The sequence below is a fragment of the Moschus berezovskii genome, chromosome 27 (genome assembly GCF_049115385.1).
Source record: "Moschus berezovskii isolate FMDL1 chromosome 27, NW_MosBer_1.0, whole genome shotgun sequence".
Taxonomy (NCBI): domain Eukaryota; kingdom Metazoa; phylum Chordata; class Mammalia; order Artiodactyla; family Moschidae; genus Moschus; species Moschus berezovskii.
Window position 1 is genome coordinate 24,882,201 of NC_142486.1, and position 12,753 is coordinate 24,894,953.

Below are 12,753 nucleotides of genomic sequence, written 5' to 3' on the forward strand. Positions count from 1 at the left end.
CATCTAGAACAGGGCTCAGCAAACTAGAGCCCAGGGGCCAAATGTGACCCAGCACCTACTTCTGTAAATAGAGCTGGGTTGGGACACAGCCATGCCCCATTGTCCACGGCTGCTTCCATTCTACGACTCTGGAGTTGAGTTATTGCAACAGAGACCAAATGATGTGGCCTGCAAAGCCTAAAGATTTACTGTGCTGACCTGACCTAGAAAGTCATTTCCTTGTTCCCCAGGAGCCATGTTTTTAGGGCAAGCCCACAGCTCTGTTTATATTAATCCTCCTCCTTGTCTCTGGGAAAATTGGATTTGGCACTGGAGGGCCGCAGGGAGGGAGAATGAGGCTGAGGTAAGGGAACTGGCTGGTGAGCTGTGTCTGTTCGGAGCCAGGTCTCAACCTGGGTAACCCGGGCCTCCTCACACTGTGAGGCTTCTCACTCGGGCTCACACTTGTCACTCTCCCCCTCCCCCACCCCAGGGCCAGTTTCTTTCCACGCAACTTGAGCCTATCCTCGTAATCATGTGAAAACTCGGTCTCCTCCACCATCACTCCAGCCATCTCCAGTGGAGAAAAGCCCACAGCCCTCCCAGTTCACCGCCAGTCAATAGATGCCTCCTTGACACCGCCCATCCACTATTCAATCAGCTGCTCACGAGGAGCTTTGAAGCATCTTGTTATTTCTCTTCCTTTCAGTGTTTTATCATCAAACATTTCAGATATAAAAAGTAGGCAGAAGGACTTCCTTGGTGGTCCAGTGGCTGGGACTGCCCTGTTCCCAGTGTGGGTTCGATCCCTGGTTGAGGAACTAGGATCCCACATACCACACAGTGAGGCCAAATTTAAAAAAAAAAAAAAAAAATATATATATATATATATATATATTTAAAGTAGGCAGAAAAAAAATTAACCATCCAGACTTAATTATATTCTTCTCCATTTTAGTCACTCAATGTAACTTCCCCCAGCTCTATCCATTGACATCATAAGGTTACATATTTCATTCATAAGTTCATAAGCATTTCAGCATGTTTCTCTAAAAAGTAAACTTTTTAATCATGACTATGAAATCATTGTGTGTAACAATTCTCTACATCATCAATTATTTATTAAGTGTTCAAATTTCCAATTGCCTTCTAATTTTTCTTTCTAATTTGTTTCTTTGAATCAGGGCTCAAATAGGATTCATTGAAATTTCTAAAACTGTATGGACCCTACCATTCCCATTTTAGTGCTTCCAACCTGGTTACTTCCAATGTGAACACGTCATGTAGTGTTCTTTCTCTTTCTGAAAATTGATTGATAAACATAAACATAATTCAGAAAATATGGTACTTCATAAGAAAACTGTAAGACATTATTCTTTAAAAAGTTAACAATGTTTTCCCATCCCTAAGATCCTGTAGGCAAACAAAATTTGCATCCCCAAAATGTCTCTTTGCCATGTGCCGTGAGGCTTGTTCTGAGCTGCAAACAATCAAGGCCCAGAAGACAGAGGAAGAAACTTGGACCTTCCTCCCAAGTGCTGAAAGAATTTACATAGAGGGCCTGTGCCTGGAATAGAGTTATCACCAGATAAGACTGCAGAGAATGTGGGTGAGGTGTGGTGGGGAAACGTAGAGATCAGAGGTCACTTTCTGTCCCATTGTCTCTGCAGGGCTGCTCCAACATTTATTTACCAAACATTTGCTTTTCCAGCTTCGTGTCAATTGCCTTCCTCCCCTTTGAAGTCCCAGATCCCTACCCTTAACATCTTTTGTCTTTAGCTGATGATGGTATTTAAGGTGAGGGTCTCAGCCAGTTTTAGTAAGTTACTCAGTTCTCCTAGGTCTCTCCCGTGAACATATGTTATGAAACTTTTGTCTGATTTCCTCCTGATAATCTTTCCCCTGTCAATTTAATTCTTACACCAGTGAGAAGAACCTAGAAGGGTAGGGGGAAATTTCTCCCTCCCCAAGGATCCTCTGGGCCTAGTCTAGACCTTTTGCTATATTAGCTTTGCCAGTCTTCAATCCTGAGTCTTCCCAACCATCTGTTTCCTCCACCCGCTTTCCAGGATTGCAGAGGGTTGCTGGAAATAATCTCCTAAACAGGCTGCTATATGCATCACAAATTCAGACCATCAGCTGGGCCATCCCTATTTATCCTAGTTGGTTCCCTATCAGTTTCACTATAGCAGCTGCTGCCGTCTCCTCCCCACTCCCACAAGCCTCGGAACCTGCCTGGGCCTCCCTCTCAGCAGATGCCTTCACATCCACACGAACGACCAGGACAGCACCGACCACGAACTTTCTCAGCTCTTCTCTCTTCCACTCTCAGATTCCTCTCACTTTTCCCTCTGGATGCAATCAATCACAAGTTCTCAGCCAGGAGCCCTTCTGTCTGCCCCGATCCCACACTTGGCAGCATATGGAGACAGGCGTGATGATGGTGATGACTGCAGGGGCGCTACTAGCATGTGGTGGGGATGCTGGAGATGCTGTGCAACATGCCATTGTGTACAGGCCACCCCTCCTCCCACCAAAGAAGAATTCCGTTCCGTTCCGTCGCTCAGTCGTGTCTGACTCTTTGCGACCCCGTGGACTGTAGTCTACCAGGCTTCTCCGTCCATGGGATTCTCCAGGCAAGAATACTGGAGTGGGTTACCGTTTCCTTCTCCAGGGGATCTTCCCGACCCAGGGATCGAACTCCGGTCTCCCGCATTGGAGGCAGACGCTTTAACCTCTGAGCCTCCAGGGAAGCACAAAGAAGAATTACCCAGTGCTAAATGTCAGCTGGGCTGCCCAGGTGGCTCAGTGGTAAAGAATCTGCCTGGCAATGCAGGAGATGCAGGTTCAATTTGACCACCTCATGCGACGAGTTGACTCACTGGAAAAGACTCTGATGCTGGGAAAGGTTGGGGGCGGGAGGAGAAGGGGACGACAGAGAATGAGATGGCTGGATGGCATCACCGACTCGGTGGACATGAGTTTGAGTGAACTCCGGGAGTTGGTGATGGACAGGGAGGCCTGGCGTGCTGCGACTCATGGGGTTGCGGAGAGTCGGACACGACTGAGCGACTGGACTGACTGACTGATTGAAACACACTTCCCTCACCCCAAGGGTCGGAGCCGTATTTTATTCATCTCTGTTTCTCCACAGCACCAAGCTCTGCACTACATTTGGGAGGTGTTCAATAAATATTTATTGTATCAAATTAGATTAGTATCATTTAAATTTTTATCATGCTCTGGGCATCCCTTTGTAAAGCAGAGAACAAACACCATTTAAATCAAGAGCTCTTATGATTTTGTTCCTGTGGAGTCCAGTTGATATGCTTGCAATTGCTACTTTGCAGTATATTTATATGAGCTGCCAGGGGAAGTTAGCAACAATTTTAAATTTAGGTATTTGTACAGTAAATGACTAGGGAGTTGAGAGAACTCATTTGGAGAAATTCTCTTATTTTTCAGATTTTTTTCATTGGTTATTGCAAGTGAAAAAATGTTTCATTTTCAACTTGGAGAATGATATCAAAAAACCTTGTCTTAGAAAAACATATGCAAACCCTTCACTTACTGATCATTTATAGTCAACAAAGGCTTTTCATTTTCATAGTGGACTAAATTAGGTACAAGCTTAGAAGCTTAATAAGAAACAAGATCTTCTAGTATCATCTTCCTTTCAACGTATACTCTCCGATTTTCAAAAACTAGTAATACCTGGAGTCTTTCAAACTCTCAAAATTAAGAAAGTCAGCCGAAAATCTATTCAATTTAGGATTCCCCAGAAGGGCAGATTTAAGCAAAAGATGTGATATTTGCGGGCTAAGTGTCTAATTTCGTGTTTCATACTCTGATATGGGATTTTACAAACCTTGCTTAATTTCCTGGTGCCTCAGTTTCCTGACCTTGTTCTTGCAAAGTGCTGATGTGAAAACATTTCCAAAGAATAGGTTAAATATTATTCTCTCTAAATTGAGTAGTCGTTCTTCCACTTTTGGCTTAAAATTATGGATCACTACTTAAACGTCATCTTCCAAGTAAGGTCTTTCCTGTCCACATGATATAAAATTAGGTCCCCCTCAATACTCTATCCCCATCTGCTTTATCCCACTCTGCTTTATTTTTCCCCATAAGCAACGATTTATAGTGCACTTATTTATTTGCTTATTATCTCTCATCCGCCACCAGAACATAAGCTCCATTAAGGCAGGAGCTTTAGATGCTCTGTCACCACTCTGTCTCCAACACCTAGAGTGATGTGTGGCACACAGTTCAGTTCAGTTCAGTCGCTCAGTCGTGTCCGACTCTCCGCAACCCCATGAATCACAGCACGCCAGGCCTCCCTGTCCATCACCAACTCCCGGAGTTCACTCAAACTCATGTCCACAGAGTCGGTGATGCCATCCAGCCATCTCATTCTCCGTCGTCCCCTTCTCCTCCCGCCCCCAACCTTTCCCAGCATCAGAGTCTTTTCCAGTGAGTCAACTCGTCGCATGAGGTGGCCAAAGTATTGCAGTTTCAGCTTTAGCATCAGTCCCTCCAATGAACATCCAGGATTGATCTCCCTTAGAATGGACTGGTTGGATCTCCTTGCAGTATAAGGGACTCTCAAGAGTCTTCTCCAGCACCACAGTTCAAAAGCATCGATTCTTCGGCGATCAGCCTTCTTCACAGTCCAACTCTCACATCCATACATGACCACAGGAAAAACCATAGCCTTGACTAGACGGACCTTGGTTGGCAAAGTAATGTCTCTGCTTTTTAATATACTATCAAGGTTGGTCACAGTAGTACTCCACAAACATGTATTGTATGAATGAACAAATAATGCAAATCTAGAAATGACATAGACTATGAAGATATCAAAGGCATGAATCAGATGTAATGAAATAAACATGGCTAGATCTCAAAATGTATTTCAGTCAAATAAAAGCAAATTGCAGGTTAATGCACAGATTTCCTCATCTGCAAAATAGGGCTGGTAATAGCATTGTTATAAGGATCAAGTTAGTTCATTGGCATTAAATACTGAGACCAGTGATATAGCACTCAATAAATGTTAGTTGTCATCATTATTAGGGCTTCACCGATGGCTCATATAGCAAAAAATCTGCCTGCAGTGCAAGAGACCTGGGTTTGATCCCTAGGTTGGGAATATCCCCTGGATAAGGGAATGGCAACTCACTCCAGTATTTCTGCCTGGAGAATTCCATGGACAGAGCAACTTTGCAGGTTACAATCCATGGGGTCACAGAGTCGGATATGACTGAGCAACTAACACTTTCACTTCACACTTTTGTCATTATTGCTTTATCATTGATGATAAACAGTTCCCATAAAATAACACTACTAATTTTGTATGATACAATCTGCTTATATAGTTAAATAACTAATTTTAATAACTATGGAAGGATGAAATATAGACCAAATGTTAATTCTGTGATAAGACTCAGATTAGAATGGTGGTCAGAGAGTGTTAACTTTATCTGTCATGTTCTAATATTTTAAATGTAGAATTGATGCATATAACTAAAAGTTAAAATTTAGAAAAGTTTGGTATAAGACATAATGACATTTGGTGCTAGGTGGAGAGCAAGAGAAAATGGAAAGATTAATTACTTAGGATAAGAAATGTTCTAGGTTTTCTATTTTATTTCTGAAGTGCTTCTTGAATAATCACTACCTGGATAGGCTGCCCTTAGCTAAAGTTAACCAGAGAAAAGACCCACATGTATAACTGACCCCAGGGTCCTGGATGGATTACATAAGTTAGTTCTCTTAGGAGAACTATCATTAAGGAGGAAACGATCATTAACACAATCTTAAAGTTAGGAATAAATTATTCAAAGCCTTGTGCCATTACTTACTGCAGTTTCAGCCACTCTTCCACAAATGGAATGGAGAAGAATTCTGTGAACGGCTCCGCTATCCTCTTTGGATTTTGACTGGTCATGACACCATATGTTTGATTGACAAGAAAACAATAAGCAAGAACTCAAGTCAATTGTTGCTATTCTGCTGGCAAATTAACGCTATTGAATTCTTAGGGTCATTGAATATTCAAAGACTGAAAAACTTACTTGTATAACCATTCAGTCAGAAAATCACAGGCAATGAATTTGGTTCTTTTCCTCTAAAGAGAGAAGAGAGAATTAAATCATATTCTTTGCCCACATATTTAAGTAGGACAAAGGAATAGGGGTTAATTTATTGCTTGTATTAGATGAAATATGCATAAGTCCTTGATGAGGCTTATAAGTACATCAAGAAACAATAACTCAGGCAAAGTAAAGAATACTGATGGCATTTCTGCAGTCATCTTGGGGTAAGCATCTTTTCTGACTATGTTAGCAGGAACTAATAAAATACAAGGCACCTAGTAGGAGCCTTATTACATGTATTTTGGACTTGCCTCAGAAGGATTTATTTAAATCTAAACATTGTCTTGGAGTAAATATATTTATTGCTTTCCCCCATTCCACTCAAATCCTCAGAAGTCAGGACATCAGGTCCAGGTGCCACTGGCCAGTGCATTGACCCTGCCTTGCTGCCCACCCAGTAGCCCCTCTCCACTTCATCCTTATTACCAGAAGCCTAACAACAATCAGTCCAGGGGGAATACTACATTCCCCAGCCTCCCATGAAGCACCAATACTTTGGCCACCGATGTGAAGAGCTGACTCATTGGAAAAGACCCTGATGCTGGAAAAGATTGAGGGCAGGAGGAGAAAGGGGTGACAGAGGATGAGATGGTTGGATGGCATCACTGACTCGATGGACATGTGTGTCAGCAAACTCAGGGAGATAGTGAAGGACAGGGAAGTCTGGCGTGCCGCAGTCCATGGGGTCACAGAGTCAGACAACAGAACAACAACAGCATGTAGCAAGGGTACAACCATAAGACATAGTTCTGCTATTTGAGATAGAAACTCACATACCCCATAGATTTCTGAGACAATGCTACTTTCCCAATTTCTACTGCTCTCTTCCTTCAAGTTTCCTTCTGTTTCTTTCCATCTGGAACACAGATGAGGGGCTGGAAGCAAAGCAGCACTTACAAGCCAACAGGCCAAAACCAGGAGATTAGAAAGAACCTGGGCCTCTGATGATTTCCTTAAGACATTGTACCAGCCTGAAGCTGACCTACTCTGGATATCTTGATATGTAAAGAAAAATCAACTTCATTTGGATTATTGTCACTGTTCTTGATTTTTCATAGCATGCAGCTCGATGTGGTTCCTAGGTGACAGGTAGCTAACAAGCCACAAGGGAAAGAATGTCCTGGGAGAAAGGCTCACAGGACAGATATGGGGTGGAGCGTTGCTTGCCCTGACTCCTAGTCCCATTTAAAATGTCCGCTGTATATTGTCACCTTGCTTATTTAGCTTATATGCAGAGTACATCATGAGGAACGCTTGGAAGAAGCACAAGCTGGAATCAAGATTGCTGGGAGAAATATCAATAATCTCAGATATGCAGATGACACTACCCTTATGGCAGAAAGTGAAGAGGAACTCAAAACCTCTTGATGAAAGTAAAAGAGGAGAGTGAGAAGGTTGGCTTGAAGCTCAACATTCAGAAAACAAAGATCATGGCATCTGGTCCCATCACTTCATGGGAAATAGATGGAAAAACAGTGGAAACAGTGTCAGACTTTATTTTTTTGGGCTCCAAAATCACTGAAGATGCTGATTGCAGCCATGAAATTAAAAGACGCTTACTCCTTAGAAGGAAAGTTATGATCAACCTTGATAATATATTAAAAAGCAGAGACATTACTTTGCCAACAAAGGTCCATCTAGTCAAGGCTATGGTTTTTCCCGTGATCATGTATGGATGTGAGAGTTGGACTGTGAAGAAAGCTGATCGCCGAAGAATTGATGCTTTTGAACTGTGGTGCTGGAGAAGACTCTTGAGAGTCCCTTGTACCGCAAGGAGATCCAACCAGCCCATTCTAAGGGAGATCGATCCTGGGTGTTCATTGGAAGGACTGATGCTAAAGCTGAAACTGCAATACTTTGGCCACCTCATGCGATGAGTTGACTCACTGGAAAAGACTCTGATGCTAGGAAAGGTTGGGGGCGGGAGGAGAAGGGGACGACCGAGAATGAGATGGCTGGATGGCATCACCGACTCTGTGGACATGAGTTTGAGTGAACTCCGGGAGTTGGTGATGGACAGGGAGGCCTGGCGTGCTGTGATTCATGGGGTCACAGAGAGTCGGACACGACTGAGCGACTGAACTGAACTGAACTGATAACCCAAAGAGAACTACTTAATCCTTTTTAGAAGATTATTATGGAAATTGGGGGATAGAAGGCCCATCTGCTTCTCCTTTAAATAGCAGGGGCTAAGACCCAATTGCTGGTTACCATGTGAAAAGATCCTTTCCAAGAGTGAAGGCAAGACAGACTCTGAGGCAAATTCTCTCTTTTCCCTTCCCAGGTGTATCCTTCTCCACCTCACTCTGTGCCTTATGAGGCTGATTTCATGGTTCGTATCAACCAGGCTTGTTTACTCTTTTGTTGGGTCCAGTCATTGGAGATACCAGCAAGAAATCCGAGAGGGGAAAGAAAGGCGGGGGGTAATGAGTTGAACTGTGTCTCCTCCGCCACCCTGCCCCATGTTCATATACTGAAGTCCTAACCTCCAACACTTCAGAATGTGACCTTGTTTCAAAACTGGATCAGTACAAATAAAATTAGTTAAGCCCTGCCACTCCTGAAGGGCACAACAAGTCTAATAAGAGTGAACAAATCTGGGGTTTTATTAGTAAGGAAGAAGAATAGACCACCAATGGCAGATCCCTAATGACATTGTACCAAACCCTTGATCCAACTATGCCTGAAACCTTTCATAAGCCAATATATCCCCCCTTTCTTACTCAGCCAGTTTGTTTTGTCTTATAGCTTCCAACAGAAAGAGTTTTCACTAATTTCTTAACTAATTCCTTTCTTCTCCCGTTAGCTAACTCCATATGTCTTTCAAGATGCCTCCTGGAAGCCTTTCTGAGCATTCTTACCCTCTTCAATTTAGAGTAAGCTCTCCTCTCCCCACCACCACTGGTTCTATGTGCCCCTCTGTTATAGCACCTCGGATGTAGCTGTAACATAACTGCTAGCCCACATGTCCAACTCCTCTACCAAACTATAAACTCTGAGGACAGGGCGTGTGTCTTCTTTATCTTCCCAGTGCTTAACTGAGTATCTGGCACACAGCAGGTGATCAATGACTGGTGAGTAGGTGAATGAATGCATTCCCCATTCAACTCAAGCAAAACAAGCAAGAAAAAACTCCTGTACAAGAATCCTGACATTTATAAGTAGGCACTGCTAATAAATTCTGGACAACTCCTCTTCACTTTCTTCTTCTAATATTTTATTTATTAGGAGAAGTATTTTTCTTCTGTTTTTCTCCCCCGTCTCCCTTTACTTTGAAATAGCCAAATTAGCTTTATAAGCTTAGATAAGGTTAAAAAGATTGCTGTGTAATTGATTCTCACCATAAAGGAAAATGCTACTTAAGATTTTTCACTGAAAGCTTTACTACTGCTGTTAGTAAATAAAATACAGAGGTGCCTGAGTTGCTGGAGATTGTCTGCAGTCTTTTACCTCACTGCTGATAGACTTTTATTAAAAAATTGAAACACTGCTGGCCACAGTAATAAAATTAAATGCACTCGACCATGTAATGGGGTCTTCTAAGTTTGCACTGCAAGAGTAGGATTCCCTTTGAAAAGCTATCTTTCACCAAAATAAGAAAATACTTGTACAATAATGCAAATATGTATTTAGCATGAATTGCCATCTAATCATTTAAACAATCCAGCAATTGTGGGATGGCAGTGTCTCCCTCTCTCCCTACAAAAGATACATTGTTCCCTTGGTATTTAGTGCACCCTTTGGTGGTAAAGATTCTTTCTATGAAGGGAATGCAGCTTGACTTACTCCATTAAAAAGGCTTTTAAAATAGCCAAATGGTCTGATGTATGAAGGTCATGCAGACAGATTTAATCATTTTGATGCAAAGAAATAAAATGGAAGAAATTGTGTTTTCCTTCTGTCCTGGGCAAGTGTGGACGTGCTGTGCATACTCAGACACATGGAACAGTAGGGATATTGTTCAGCTGTTGCTTAGTTTAAAAATTATCTTCGGGGAGCTGAAAGGGAGAAGGGAAAGCAAATGAAAAGTTGTGGTGAGTGAAGAGATAAGAGAGGAAGTAATAGAGAGAAAAATTAAAGAGCAAGATTAAGAAAGTATGGGTACCCAGGGTTAATGTAATGTAGACAAACACACTGAGCTCATGATTGTTAAAGGGTAAAAAATGTCCAAGTTTGGGCAAACAGGGTGATCAGTTAAGGCAACCTTATACAAAGTTAAAAAACAATTTTTTTTAAAGTCCAGAATTAAAAGGAAAAAGACTAAGTGTTAAGGGATAAGACATCATCATGACCCTGCGAGTTCCTTTGTTCTGTATCCAAGAAAACAAGACGGATGGACAATGGAATGAGTTGATGGACTGGTATACAGATAGTGATGAAGCAAACAAAGCGAAGTGGTCACCATGAAATCTAGGTGGTACTCTGAAATCTTCCAATTCTTCTACATGCTGGAAAAAAGTTTGTAACAAAATTGAGGGGAGGGGCAATGGGGGAGGAGAACAAATCATAGAAGACTCAAACCCCAAAGACAAAAAGGCAGAAATCAGACCGTATTTTGTACCGGTTTTTATGTTGGATACACATATAGGAGACAGACTGGAGGATTGAAGATGGGGACGAGGAACAACTCGCATTAGAAAGTCACTGACTCTCTTCCAGTAATGAATGCAATTTCTCTCCACCAAGGTCAAAAGAATAGTCTGTGAGGTTAGTGAAGCATAGCTGGCTATAGCATTGTGTTGAGGCTCTTTGGGTTTGCAAGAGAGAGAAAGATGCTTGGGTTACCTTGGTTACTGGGCTTTGTTAAAAAAAACACACAAAAACCTATTTTATTTATTTATTTTAGATACTGATATTTCTTTTTAAATTTTTATTTATTTATTTATTTCTGGCATGCTGGGTTTTCATTGCTTTGGGAAGGCTTTCCCTAGTTGCCGTGAGTGGGAGCTACTCTTCGTTGGGGTGCACAGGCTTCTCATTGTGGTGGATCCTCTTGTTGCAGCTCGTGGGCCCTACAGCAGGGGCTCAGTGGTTGTGGTGCGTGAGCTTAGTTGCTCCTCTGTATGTGGAATCTTTCCGGACCCAGGGATAGAACCCGAGTCCTCTGCATTGGCAGGTGGATTCTTATCTACTGTGCCACCAGGGAAGTCCTAGGCTTTAAAAAAAGAAAGTCAGTTTAGGCTGTAACAAACACCCATCAGATCTGAGAAGCTTGTAACACTGATGGTTTCTCGCTTGTGTTCCATGAACAATGAACATTTCCACCAGCTGTGGCTCTCTGCTCCATGTGGTCTTTGCTCTAAGATGTTGCTGATTGTCATGGCAAATGAAACAAATATGATGAACTATGTTTTGACCCTTAAAGCACGTTTGAGGTGACATATGCATTCATTCCACTGACCAAAGCAGTGATGTCAAGATCCCCTAAGGAAGTTGTTGTTCAGTCACTCAGTCTTGTCTGACGCTTTGAGACCCCATGGACTGCAGCACACAAGGCTTCCCTGTCCTTCATTATCTCCTGGACTTTGCTCAAACTCATGTCCTTTGAGTTGATGATGCCATCCAACCATCTCATTCTCTGTCATCCCCTTCTCCTCCTACCTTCAATCTTTCCCAGCATCAGGGTCTTTTCCAATGAGTCGGCTCTTCACATCAGGTGGCCAAAGAATTGGAGCTTCAGTTTCAGCATCAGTCCTTCCAATGAATATTCAGTGTTGATTTCCTTTAGGGTTGACTAAAAGAAATTGACTAAATTGACTAAAGTAAGGTTTGAATTCCTTACTGTCCAAGGGACTCTTAAGAGTTCCTTTTTGACTGTGGCTTCTTTTTCAGCTTGCTGCTGCTTTTTCTGCTGCTCTCTCCTAACTGGGTCTTTCTCTGCTTCAGGGTCTCCTGACTCACAGATTTTCAAGCTTTCTCCTCTTCTCTGGTATGTCTCCCCTTCTACCCACACTATGAGCTGCCCTTTCTTTATCTGTCATCCTCACTCCCCAGACTGGAGAATCTGATTGGACTGGTTAGACACTACTCAGGATGGACCATCCCTGTTGGGCAGAGCAATGCCAGGCCATTTCAATTGCCACTTGCCATCCCTGAGTGGCTGCCCGGATGGCCTGACACTTGTTCCTGGCTCATTCATTTGTGGCCAGAGTGATGGGGATGTGGACAAAGTAGGGGCAAGGGGCTGCAGTTAAGGCTGTGGGCATGGTACCCACTTAGAATGTCTCACATAGATATTCTCCACAAGAAACTTCCAGATATCTGAGACCCTCTCCAAACATGACGAAACTGAACAGTAACTATAATCCTAGAAATGCACACACACGTGAATTATAACCAGCAGCCAAAATGCTTATCACAGCAAACTTCAAACAAGGGTTCGTTATTTCTCCCATTGCATTAGAATTTCATTAGCAAAAAATAATACTTCTCAAAAGAAATTAAAATGATATACTTGTAACACAAAATATCGACCAAGACTTCCAGCACAGGCCACGTGGTCATTTCTAAAAGTGTTTTAGATTTTAAAATGTAGTAACACTAAAATAATTCTACCACACCTTTCCTGCAAGAATCTATTTTTTCCACTGCTTAGAAATTTGTTTTCAAACAAAAG

General features: G+C 42.4%; 1 protein-coding gene across 2 annotated transcripts in view; it reads right to left on the reverse strand.

Moving 5' to 3' along the window:
- The window catches only part of IQCK (IQ motif containing K), a 148,859-nt gene that overhangs the window by 92,660 nt on the left and 43,446 nt on the right, over positions 1–12,753 (reverse strand). Inside the window, exons 5-6 of one of the 2 annotated variants that reach the window (XM_055409592.2) lie at positions 6,057–6,109; positions 5,844–5,921 (exon numbers count right to left, since the gene is read on the reverse strand). In XM_055409592.2, coding sequence (XP_055265567.2) covers positions 5,844–5,921; positions 6,057–6,109 — 131 coding nt within the window. The remainder of the gene's footprint in view (positions 1–5,843; positions 5,922–6,056; positions 6,110–12,753) is intronic. The other variant, XM_055409593.2, reaches the window with a different exon arrangement.